The following is a 13,163-nucleotide window of genomic DNA, read 5'->3' as shown; positions in this document are numbered from 1 at the left end:
CCAGATGAAGGAGGCACTTCATGCCTCCGGTTACTGGAGGGAAGCAGGGAGCCGGGACTTCTGGACGTTTCCTCTGGAAGCAGGATGAGGGGCGGGCCACCACAGCTGCTCGCAGGCTGGGGAAAGGGGGCCTGACACACACGCCTCGGACATCTTGATGCGGGTTCTCTGAAGCCTTCTAAAACACAAACAGGATTTCCCAGCTGCACTCCTAAGGAAGAGGAGTAAACCTGCCTTGCGAAAACACAAGGTGGTGCATTCTCTTGGGGGCAGGGGGTTGCGGCACTGGGCAAATCAAAACAGCATGAGGCGAGCACTCCCCATCTAGAGCTGACCTGCTGTTCACAAATGAAGAGCCACTGTCCTAACATGCAGAGATTGATCTCGACTGTCTTGATTTGAAACATGCTATTGTAAAGGCCACTCATGAGACAAGGGCCAGGGCTCAGAGGTTTACTTCAAGAATTATTCATGCCGCATTTATGCCAGGACTGTTCTATGCACTTAAAAATGAAATCATTTAATCCTCATAATAACCTTCTTTTACCCACTTTCTGGATGTGGGAAGAGAGAAGCAATTTGCCCAAGCCCACAGGCCTGGTGAACAGGGCTCAGCCAGGCAGGGGAGCTGCAGAGGCCAAGCCTTTGCTCAGCAAGGCCTGCCACCCAGGGTGTGCTGAGTCTGCACCTTCACTTGACAACTCGGTCACCAGCAGGCCGCAGCGCTGCCTGGCGACACAGCAACACACAGCCCTCCTTCGTGGCCACCCCCACGGTGTGTCTGCCGAGAGCCAGCCGCAGGGGGCTGCTGCTCCCGCCTGCTCTCTCACAGCCAGTTGCCCCAGCCACTTGTTCCTGCCGGGCCCCTGTGGGCAAACGCAGGGGACACATCTCCCTGAGAGTAACGGGTTCTGCACAAACATTTACTGAGCCAGCTTCTAGTATGGATTAAAAAAGCCTTAACCCTAACCTCAAGAGCGTTCAGCCTAATTAGGAGACAGACAGACACACACACATACACACACACACACACACACTCTCTCTCTCTCTCTCTGTCCCACATGTGTGGCTAATGACAACTATAACAAGTACAATTTAAAAATTAATTGTAAACACTTTAAAAAAAAATCAGTATCACTAACCATAAAGCCACTATAAAGAACTTAGTAGTTATTACTTTTCAAAAACTCTGCACCACCCTTCTCAAGGCTTCTGGCCACGCAGACCTCAGTCACCTGCCCTGGAGGCGCCTGACCTCCTGAGTGAGGAGGCCTAGAGCAGGAGCAGGACAGACCGGTTCCCTCCGAGGTGTGCATTTCACCGCAGGGGGGCAGGGGAGTACTGCTGGTGAGAAGCGGGAAAGGGAAAGGCGGGGAGCGGCAGGAGGGTCCCATTCCACACAGGGTGGTCAAGGGGGTACACTCAGGCCTTACTGTCCAAACCAGGAGAGCTGGCAGGGCCGGGGGTGGCGAGTGTTAAACGGATAAACCGGGGCACACGCTTTCCCCACCTTGTTGAGAAGGCCGTATCTAAGCAAAAACCCCATGTCCTGCTAGAGCTCTAGGGCCACATGTGGAGAAAACCCCAGGAAGAACGAGCGGCCCCTTCTCCAGACACAATGAGCATGAGTGAAGGGTCTGAATCCCCACTGGACTGGCCCTGTGGATGAGGGAACCAGCGCTGACAGGACTCTAAACAGGAGTGAAGACGGTTCACGGTGGTGCTCTGGTCACACCAGTATCCTGGACACAGAACGCACCCCTGCTTCTCACGGCCCCCTCCCTCCCTGCAGCAGCAGAAACCTGTTACTGTCATGTTCCTGGTTCACCATAAACCCACACACCAGACACACCTGCTCCCTGTGGGGGACACAAACAACTGCACCAACATTTACACAGTGAAGTCCCTGCGAAGTGAGGAAAGGGACCAGCACCAGGGAGACACGCAGGGAATCAGAGCCGGGTGACTAGGGCTTCCTTCACAGAGGGAACTGTGACCGGAGAGGTGTCCTGGGAGGGGGACTCGCATCCACACCTGAGGAGGAGTTCAAGGAACTGGCGGATGGCGCCCGAAGCAGGAAGATGGCGAGGGGCAGAGGCAGAGGACGTGTGCCTCCCGTGGGGTCGGGTAAGAGGAGGACGGTGCCCGGGGAGGGCGCAACAAGGCCCAAGGCCCAGCCATGGAGACCCAGTCTTCAGAGGTGGGCAGAGAATTAGCAAGGAGTGCCCTCAGAGAAACAGGGTGCAGGGCAAAGCTTCCCTCCTCACCCCTTCCAGTGGCCTTGCACAACTCAAACTACCATCAGTGGAGAAGCCCAGGCTCTCCAGAACAGGCCCACATCATTCTCAGTGCCTCAGCGTGCAGATCCCTACAGCACGGAGGACCCTCCCCACCCTCTCGGCCGGAATCAAAGATGCCCCAGACTCTACCAATTCAGGTTTCTTTTTCACTCAGCAAACAACTGCTGAGTGCTGTTAATATGTCCCACCATGGAGGATCAAAAAATAATGAGACCCAAGCCTGGCTGCAAGAACCAGGTAACAGGAGACAAGCAACTAGGCAGAGCTGTGTGAGTCACCAGCCACACTGGTGAGGGTAGGGCCCAGCCCTGGGGCCGGTGAGAGACCGAGGGCCACACACGGAGCAGAGGCCTGAAGGCTTCATGGGTGAAGAAGGAAAGTTCCAGCAGGAGCAGCAACATCACAAGAGGCCGACAAGGCCAGCCCAGCAGGGGCCTCTCAGAAAGCTAAGTGTGCACAGAGCTGAGAGGCTGGGGTCTGCAGGAGCTGGGGAGGGGAGAGAGGGCGGAGGAGAGGCGGGCAGGGCCTCATGCAGGCGCAGGGTGGACGGGACCCACTGAGGTCAGTGTGCCCTGGGGGCCGCTACATGGAGGTACTGCTCCCTGTGCTGGGCACTCAGAAACTCAGGTGTCCTCTGGAAAGCATCTGATTTCTTTGACTGTAAACATGCAGATATCTAGATAGCTACATGGTAACTATAAAATGGTTCATACACTTATATAAAAATATACTTTTAACCTGTCTCCCCCAAAAGTCCATTAGCTCCTCAAGCTGTCAGACCACATGGCTGTGGTCCCACAGGCACGGCAGAGGACCAGGAGGTAATTCCCAGCGCAGCCATCAGACCCTGGGAACCGACCTGGACCCATCTGTTGAGAGAACTAGAATGCAGCACGTGTGCTGCTACAAGAGGAAACACAGAGACAATTCACTGCTTTTGCTGAGCAACTTTTACGGCAAGTGGATTAGCCAACTCTACATAGAATTTGCTCATTCACTAGGTAACATTTATTTATGCCAATTACTTGTCAAGCAGAAAGAAACTTGACACAACCCCTGACTTTGTTAAGTTTACCATCCAGCAAAGAAGAGATCAAACAAGTGTAATACACTATGATCAATAACAGTAAACACAAGACAGAAGCAACGACTCGGGAGGAAACATCAGAGAGAAGTTGGTTTAGCGGAGACCTAAGGGTAGGCTGGAGCTGGCTGGGCAGAGGAGGAAGCAAGGAGCCAACGGCAGGCGCAGGAGGCCTGAGAGGAAACTCTGGGTGTCCTGGGCGCTGAACAGTCAACAGGGACGGGAGGCCAACGGCCCAGAGCTGGAAACAAGGGCAGAGCCAGACGAGGCACCCTGCAGGCCAGGTGAAGGGGCTGCAGCTTCACCTCATTCTAGAGAGAAGCCACCAGGCAGTTTTAATAGTAACACCAGATTTATGTTTCTACAAAATCTCTCCAGCAGGTATGTGAAGGATGAACATGTGAGAACACAGGAAGACAAACAGGAAGCAACTTCCACAGCCCAGAGTGGGAGAAGGTAAGGAACCGTCAGGATAAAAAGATGGATCCCTTATACATGGAGGAAAATATCAGAGGCACCCTGGGTCTGGTGGTATGATGATGAACTGAGTGGATGGAGCTTTGACACGTTTATTAGACAGAGGATTTGGGGAGGAACTGATTTCAGTGGCAACAAATAAGAAGTTCCTCTGTGGCTGGTATCAGATGCTTATGAAAAACATGTAGGTATCAAGAGACAGCTGACCCCTGGACTCTGAGACACAGAAGAGAAGAGAGGTTATACTCAGAGATGGACAGATGGATGGATGATGTTTAAAATACTGATACAGAAAAAACATGATTTTAACCACAGGATCCAGAATCACACAAAGGAACTATTAATAGTATGCTCAATTTCAATCAACCACTGAAAGATGGGGGGTAGCGGGGGGAGGGAATCAACAGCACATCTGTTACTGACAACCAAATCTGACACCTCTCAATCCTTCCTAGTTTTTCAAAAGAACAAAACAAACAATGCACACATTGATATAATCAAAGAACTTTCCAAGGAGGACTTTCTGCACTTAGCAGCCTTGCAGCCAATTACACAGCACTGTAAACATTTACACTTACTTCAATAGTCTGAATTTAAACTGTCCTCAAGCCTAGGAAATTATGACATAGTTGAACACAGTTTATAACTACGTCTTCTTAAATATGTTAAAACATGTTAAAATACACGCTTCTTTGGGTGCAGCCCTAACATTAAGTTCCTCAGTACGATGTTATTATAGAAAAGACTCCAGACTCTTTTAAGGATAAAGGTTTCAGTTCAAAGTACACAAATATGGGTCTTATTACTTTTAGCCTATTCTAGTAAGGATTTTACACATCTTACATCCGGCCATGGCTGTTCTATGAAGTTAATGTGACCTATGAGAGCCAGTGTGAGCTTCAGGACATCCAACTGCAGACCGAGCTTTGGATACACAGTCTCTGGGTTTGAGGTCTGTCTCTATCTAAAAGAAGTGATTTTACACTTGGAAATAACCAATTCAGCCAATTCCTGGATAGGAACACTGCTGTCTGTATCACACAGCAAGAAATAATTGGGATGAACACCTAAGGGTGAGAGAGTAAGCAGAGAAGGCAGAGGGGCCTGTCCTGAGACCGTGCCTTCGCACTGACACCCATGGGGCCCTGGACTCGGTCCCAGGAGTGGACAGGGCACAACCCCCCACCTACCCCACCCCCCACGCTATTAGAACCTGCTCTGCAATGGTCCACCTGAGAAGACACCTGTTCCAGCCCTACAGGCAGATGGACCTGACCTCAACACCCTCTCTACCTTTTCCCTCTTGTGTATAGGTGAGCTCTTTTCTCACGCCCACAGCCCACCTCTATCAGAAGATATTCCAATAAAAACGTCTCTATTTATTTACTCTGCAGTCAGCAAACATAATGGAAAAATAACTGCCTGCAATCGATTGCTTTGGGACAAGCAAAAACACTATAATCTCTTCCAAAGTTCATACTTGTAGTAAGATATTTAGATTTTTTTTTTCAATAATAAAATATTCACTACTAAAGTAAAGCAGCCTACCCATTTTGGTCTTATTCATATGTGAATTATATGCATTCTTAACTTCTAAACGTGTTCTTAACTTCTAAACATTCTTAACTTCCTCAAACACGTGTTACAATGAAATGCTACATTTTGTGTTTTTATTTTTATATAACTGAAGCCTCTAACCACATTACAGGGGAAAGTTATTTATTCACAGCCCTGCTGATCCTTAGAGACAAGCCCACCTTGCAATAACAAGGGGTTTCCAAATAAATATACAATCTTTACAGTGAGTAAAGGAAACCAATTTTTGAAATAGTAAAATCTATGTTATTCCTTTTCCTATAGTCCTGTTTAAACTAAAAATTAGTCTCTTTATCCTTTAAAAACTTCCACATGGCAGAATGAATGAGGACATCTTGATTAAAACTCAAAACATGAAACTGTAAGAGACATAGGACAGGCTATAGAAAAAAAAAATTTTACTCACTTAAATGCATTTTCATAAAAACAATTTTATTTACTATTTGAAATGCTCTCTAAATGGTTTTATGCAATATTTGCAAACCCATACCAAATATTTTCCATCTTTCCTTAAATTTAACTGTAAATCTATTTGAAATAAGTCCTGACAAACTCATCCACCTTTTTAGTGCAAAAGCATGTATCTCAATAAAACTTAAACTGAACAGATTTTTAAGTATTTATACCTTTAGCCCAACACACTGGAAACGGACTACAGCCGCTCTTCTCCATAGACAGCGCCTGGGGTTCCAGGGCCCCTTGGCCCACCACTTCCAACAACATAAGCTCAGTCCTAGAAAGACCACGCCAGGAGTCCGCGCACCAAGTCCCCGGTCATCACTCCCACCGGACTTGCTTCGATCCACATTCAAGACTAAGCTTCCCCTCTGCGCTCCTTTTTTCAGAGCTTGAGGCAAAATTTGGGAGGTGTTCCTTCTGTAATATTTTCCAGCAGCTTGAAGAATGCCTCTCAGTTACAGAATCTTCTCAAGCTTCCGCAATCTGAAACACAGACCGTCCTGGCCGGATTAAGCTCCTGAACAGAAAGAAACCAGCAAGTAACATGACCCCAGGGATCTCTGTTCCTAGATTCATTCAGGGAAGGAGGGCGAGAGGGCGGGGAGGAGGGGACAGAGAAGGAGGGACAGAGGGAGGAGCCCTGGGCCGCTGGGAGCCTGCGCCTTATTAATATGCTAATCTCACCCTTCTGTTCAATTCATCTGGCTGACTTCTGTTTACAGAACTGACAGGCGATTCTAAAACTGGGTAAGCTGCAAATCAAGTCTGACCCAGATCAGGTCTGAAGGCGCCTGTGCAAACCATTTTTGTTTTCAAAGTCGTGCTTCTGGCATTTTACCAGCCTAATTCTGACCTTACAGTTAAAAATAATTACCTTAATGAAATTAGAATAATTTCGAAAATAAAATCCTGATCAACACTAACAACAAGTCTGTAAAAACTATGTCCATAGGAACCCAAATATATTTCAGGTTAAGGTATTTCTTCAGATTGATACTTGAAAAGTAAGTTTGTAAATTTATAAAAACTATCTAGAAAACATATAAAAACAAGAATGTGAGGTTGCCAGATACTTTCAAAATTAGTTTAATGGAATACTGAGGGATCCAAGATGCATTTTTTTTTAGCTTTAAAATATAATGATAAATTCATACTGAACAAGCAGGAGAGAACAGTCTAATAATCTGTAAGAGCAACTTTAAAAATGCAAAGCTACTTACTTTCTTCATTCAAACTGAGAGATAATCAAGGTCATCTAAAAAATTCAGCTATCTGAACACATTCCACACTTAGTATCTGAGCAGTGAGATAATATTATCTTAGCAGGAAGATAATAAATAACTAGGCTCCTAGAACCTTGCCTGAGCACAGTTTAGCCCTGCTAATATATGGGTAATTTTGTTAGTAGAAAACCCCACACGCTAATAAAAAGACAAGTACTCTACTTAACTGTGAACAGAATCTTATGACTTCACTAGCTTCTGGGGTGTGGGGGCTGGGGACTGAACAAAGGCTGTGTCCAGGGATGCCTCAGGGCCGAGTGTTAAGCTTCAACAGCTCGAGATGCTGCTCTGTCCGCAGGCTTTACCTTCGGGCTCCTAACTGCAGGCCTAACTCAAGTGACTGCCCCTAAGCCACAGTGAAAACTATCATTTACCACAGAAAACTCTGAACTCAGGCAACAGTGGGAAGAAAGGGGGCTCCAGAAAACACAGGCAAGCTGGCCAGAAAGAGAGCAGAAGAAAGAGGCAGACAGATCCGGTGTTTGTCCTGAAAACCAGCCCAGGCTGCCCCGCTACTGAGGCAAGCCGAGGACAGAAAGGCCCACTGCCGCCACGGGGGCATCGAGGCACATCCCAGGTATCTGGGCGTCCGGTTCAGCCCCATAAGCAGGGCTCAGGGCTTAATCTGAACCATCAACCAACAGACTACAAATGGCCCGAGCAAACTGGGAGTCTCTGTTGGAACGTAAGATTCTCAAAAATGTAAAAAACAACTCAAAGCTACCCTTCCTTGTCACCAACTGTATTCCACACAGCAAATACTGATTGCATCTAATTTTCACATCGAAGCAAAAACAGTGCCACCACCGCTTCAAAAAATGAGTAAAGACAGGGCCTTTCAACCAGGCAGAGGCATGGTCACTAAGACCACCCGCCGTCCTGAACAGGGTCTCCACCCTCAGCCCAGAAGGCCCAGCTGTCCAGAGCATTGGGTGGGCCAGAGCACATTGGGGGGAGGGAGTGTAGAGCAGGCGGACGGCGCCCAGGGAGAGCGGGCGTGATGGGGGAGCCTAGGGTCCAGATGAGGTAACCAGCCAGCAGCAGCTTTCTCTCCCTCCAACCAAGCTAACTGATACTTTATTTCAGTATCCGAACTTCACCTTCTGGTGTGCAAGGTCGAAAAGCTGGAAAGATACAGAGAAGCAAAACTTCTCCAGGACAGGAAGACCTGACGAAGCAGCAGCTACAAGGAAGTTCAGCGCCTCTGGTGGTGGTGGGTCAGTTGCTAAGTTGTGTCCAACTCTGTGACCCCATGGACTTGTAGCCTGCCAGGCTCCTCTGTCCATGGGATTCTCCAGGCAAGTATAATGGAATGGGTTGCCATTTCTTCCTCCAGGAGTTTTCCAAAGCCAGGAATTGAACCAGGGTCTCCTATCTTGCAGGCAGATTCTTTACCAACTGAGCTACAAGGGAAGCTCTCAGCAGCCTTGGGGCTGCTGAAAAGAAAAAGAAAAAGCCACGGGTGTGAGAGAAGAGAAGGATGCAAGTGCTCTGGGAACGGCAGGGCAGCACCTGCGAGTCAGCCCTGTGCCAGCTGCTCTCACAGGAAACGCAATCCCAACAAAGCATTTCTTCCCCCGTGTCTACAGAAGAGGATCCTGAGGTTCCAGGTGGACCTGCCTCAGGTTGAAGAGCTGAAAAAGGACGAGTCCCAGCCAGGTTGGTGTTCTCTACTCCTGTTTTCTTTTTGCTAAACATTAAAACACTTCCTGCTTTTAAACTCCCAATCCAGTGACATCTTGAAAAGAACAGGAAAGGCCTACAGTTAATGGCAACAGAAGTGAAAAAAGTAAGCAATCCCTTTAAGCTCTGATTTATGAAATTCTACATGTTAATATAGAAAGTTCTTTGATATTTAAAACAACTTCTTTGTAGTATCTGTCTAGCTAAGAACAACTAGTTAAGTGTAAGTCCACTTAACAAGTAAACTCTTAATTAAAATTTACAAGAAAGATTACTATTTGCTCAGGCCCCAAGCCTTAGTCACCCTGACTCCTCTCTCTGTCTCTGAGGATCAAAGCAATCCATCAGCAAAACCCATTATCCTTGCCTTGAAACTATACCTGGGCCGTGACCTCTCCCTGCCCACTGCCCTGTGTTTGCTGCTGTCCTGCACATGGGTCAAAGCCATAGGCCAACCCCGCTCCCCCATCTCCAATCCGGCTGCCCCAAACTCCACTCTCAACCCAGCAGCTGCAACTGACCCTTCCTTTCAAATCAAGCAAGCACACCATTTCACTCCTTTGCTAAAACTCAACAAAAGTTCTCCAGATCCCCAAGCAGGTAACCTACACACTGAGCATGGTCTGCAAGGCCCTGAAGGCTGCCCTCCCACCCACACCTGGGGTCCTCACCAAGCCCAACCCCGGGGTCTTCTCAGCTCCAACCACACTGACCTCCACTCTGCCTTGAGTCCACACCAGGCACGCACGACCGCAGGGCCTTTACACGGCCTGTCCCTCTAGGTGGGACGCTCCTGTCTCAGATAACCACAAGGCTCAAATGTTACTCACTCCACTCACCTCGTCTAGAAGTCCACAGCCACACTCTAATCCCAGTTCCATCTGCCCCAAAGCACACGCACCTCCTACAGCCCCCCATGATTTATTCCTGCCCTGTGTCCCCTGCCCAGCGTCCCCTGCCTAGCTGCCCCACCACAACGCGCTCCACAGCGGGAAGGACACCACTGAGTCTGTGCACTGTCCCCAGGGCCTCACTACTAATACAGTCAATACAATGTACAGGCCGCACTCCACACCTCCTTCTCACCCCGTAGGTAAGGAGGAGATGGCAGAGGGCAGTCTAGGTTCTAGGTGTGAGAGCCCGACACTAAGCTCCATGCAGCAAGGCCAGCCTTGGTCCTGGGCACTGCTTCACCTCCAAGATCCAGCAAAGGAGTTTGAAAAAAACCCACAGAATGAATACGTTCATCATACTTGTTGCAAACCTTGCTTTTCCTCCCAATAAGAATGGAAAAAGAAAAACTGATATGAATTTTAGGAAAACCATATGGAAATGCCCTTCCCCATCTGACATAAAAAATAAACCACACTAGTGAAGTATTCTGATACTCCGAACAGAACTTCCACTGCAGATGTTAAATAGAACCAAATGATACTAGTGTGTAAGATTAGAGAAAACCACTGGAAGGCTAGCAAAGAATGCTATGAACAAAGTTAGTGTGCAAAAGAACACTTCACACACTGCGTAGGTCTGCCCACTCCGGCTTCCCTACAGAAACCTGGCCTGAAATAAGAAAGTCACCAGGGGGGACTTCCCTGATGGCCCAGTGGTTAAGACTCTGCTCTTTCGATTGGGGGGGGGGGGGGCATTATTGCTCAGGAAACCAAGATTCCACATGTCCCACGGTGCAGCCAAAAAAAGATTTAAAAAAAAATTTTTTTTAAGAAATAAAGAATCTTTAAAGTAAGAAAGAAAAGAAAGTCACTGGGAAAGAACTATTAAGAAACAAACTGCCTACAAACATAACAATAGCGGCTCACAAAGATACAACCCGGATGTTCAAGTTCTCATACACTTCTCACGGTTTCCACAGTTTGCCTTAAGTTAAGACCAAAACTCCTCAGCAGTACTTCTTAGAAGAGTAAAGCACTGGTAAATGGTTTTATGTCAACCAACAAGAAGAATTTATAAAAACACATAATGTACTTCACATTATATACACAATTCAAAACTTATCTTCTCTTGCCTTTCTTTATGCCTCATTAATCAAAAGTTACAGATTTAAATAAAATCAACACTTTTACAACACGGTACGTCCATTAGCAACTGATAGGTACAATATACCCAACTTCTGTCAGCTGGGTGCCTGTTCTAAGCTTACTTCCATTCAGACTCAGAGAATTATCTATTCAGTGTCACTGAGACTCAATGTCTCCATCACAAACACAGAAAAAAAAGTTTATGAAAGTTTTAATATCAATAAAAATTATGACTTGATAAGAACTAAAGAAACTTAGTCTTAACAATGGATATTAATTACCTTCTGAAGACAAACAGACAATAGGTCTCAAAACACAACATACTCCAAAAGGTGATGGTACTGGTATTACTTGTTTTCCCAGTCAAGTTTCGTGACAATTACCATACCTCCCTTCCGTTACTCTGGAGGAGCCCTGGGGAAGTTGAGGAAGGCACTGACTTGCAACTGGAAGATGCAAAGGAGCCCCAGTTCTACCCGTGGGACGAAGAAAGAATCATTTCACCATCCTGAACCTCAGTCTGCTCCCCTGGAAAACAAGGACAATGACTATCACTTACTGAACCGTGAAAATGTTAGTCACAAAACAGCACAACAGCAACACTAATAATAACGAAAATATGATAATGATGATGCCAAGCCAAGCCCAGTGCCAAGTACTTTTAAAATACTGACTTATTTAGTTATTAAAAACCACTCCCACGAGGCAGACTCTATCACCCCCACTGCACAGATGAAGAAACTGGAGCACAGAGAGAGAACTTGTTCCAGGTCACAGGGCTTCTAGGAGCAGAGCTGGAAATCAAACTCGGCCAGCTAGGCCCAGAGTCTGTGCTTCCTACCAATCTGCTCAGTGTTCGTGCGTGCTCAGTTGCTCAGTCATGTCCAGCTTTTTGTGATCTCATGGACTGTAGTCCACCAGGCTCCTCTGTCCGTGGAATTTTCCAGATAAGAATACTGGAGTGGGCTGTCATTTCCTTCTCCAGGGGACCTTCCTGACCCAGGGACTGAACTCACTTCTCTGGTGTCTCCTGTACTGGCAGATGGATTCATTACCACTGTGCCGTCTGGGATGCCCAACTGGCTAAGTGCCTTACACCTATTTTCTCAATTCACACAACCAATGATGTAGATGCTGTTAAAATTCACAAGTGACACGTGAACAAACTGAGGAGCAGAGAACTGAAGAAGCATCCCTACCATCAAGCTAGCTGGGTGAAGCTGGGATAGCACCAGCCAGACCACACCCTCCAATCACCACCCCAGGGATGCTACCTGCAGAGGCTGCAAAGCTTTCCAGAGAGCGGTGGGAGGCAGGCCCCACCTGGCCTCTGGAGGATGACTACTGGGTCACAGTGAGGACCAAAGGGACATAGAGGAAGAGAAGAAATGTGCCTGAGGGCAGAACACGAGACAGACAGGCCTCTCTCTCCCCAATACAGCACCCCACGGTGGTCCCTGGTGTCAGCAATCCTGCCCAGAACACACTCAGACAAGATGCTGAGCCTGCAGCTGGTAACTGAGAGACACATCCAAACCACCAGGAGACACCCATCCACCCTAATGGATGAACCCACACTCAAGAGACGAGACAGAGGGAAATGTCTTCTGAACAGGCAGAAAGCCCTGAACCTGTTATTAATCTACATAATTCTGAACTAGAGGATTCCCAGAGACACTGCTGCTGCTGCTGCTGCTGCTGCTGCTAAGTCGCTTCAGTCGTGTCCGACTCTGTGCGACCCCATAGACGGCAGCCCACCAGACTCCCCCGTCCCTGAGATTCTCCAGACAAGAACTCTGGAGTGGGGTGCCATTTCCTTCTTCACCCAGAGACACTAGTTCATAGCCATTTCTTATTTATTTTGCCACATAAACGATCAGCACTAAATTCCAGGTTAAGAATCAGTTGAAAGTTTATGAGGGAAAAACGGACCCTGAAATGTGTGAGAAGATGCTGCTATAGTTTTTAAAAATACAATGGGCAGCAGGGGCACAGTAACACAGGGTGAGAGAAGACATTCACCGAACTGGAAGTTTCAACCTAAATGTATTTAACATGAAATAGAGGGCAGTTTTTGTGTATATTGACCAAAAAGACACAAATAATGAAAGGCAATCAAGTAGTTAATTAATATGTTGAAATTGTTCAACTTTGAAACTTTTATTGAACAGGCATATACATATCCAACTTACCTGATCATTTCATCACCATATATTTTTTACCCTACAAATCCAATTTATCC

The 13,163-nt window shown here is 47.2% G+C and overlaps 1 protein-coding gene across 37 annotated transcripts in view; it reads right to left on the bottom strand.

Annotated features, from left to right (window-relative positions):
• PTK2 (protein tyrosine kinase 2) overlaps positions 1-13,163 on the bottom strand; it is a 189,603-nt gene that overhangs the window by 132,795 nt on the left and 43,645 nt on the right. For 16 of the 37 annotated variants that reach the window (XM_069600897.1, XM_069600887.1, XM_069600892.1 and 13 more), the window contains one exon: positions 11,310-11,449. The exons of 9 other annotated variants lie outside the window; for them this stretch is intronic. Coding sequence is in view for 10 of the 28 variants with exons in the window: in XM_069600882.1 (XP_069456983.1) it covers positions 6,084-6,180 (97 nt within the window). In the remaining 18 variants the exon portion in view is untranslated. Of the gene's footprint in view, positions 1-6,083; positions 6,400-11,309; positions 11,450-13,163 lie in introns of all 37 variants that reach the window. 12 more of the 37 variants (XR_011259146.1, XM_069600882.1, XM_069600878.1 and 9 more) reach the window with 1 other exon arrangement.

The sequence above is a fragment of the Ovis canadensis genome, chromosome 9, assembly GCF_042477335.2.
Source record: "Ovis canadensis isolate MfBH-ARS-UI-01 breed Bighorn chromosome 9, ARS-UI_OviCan_v2, whole genome shotgun sequence".
NCBI classification, from domain to species: Eukaryota; Metazoa; Chordata; class Mammalia; order Artiodactyla; family Bovidae; genus Ovis; species Ovis canadensis.
Note: the sequence above shows the minus strand (reverse complement) of the source record. Positions and strands in the feature narration are given on the sequence as shown.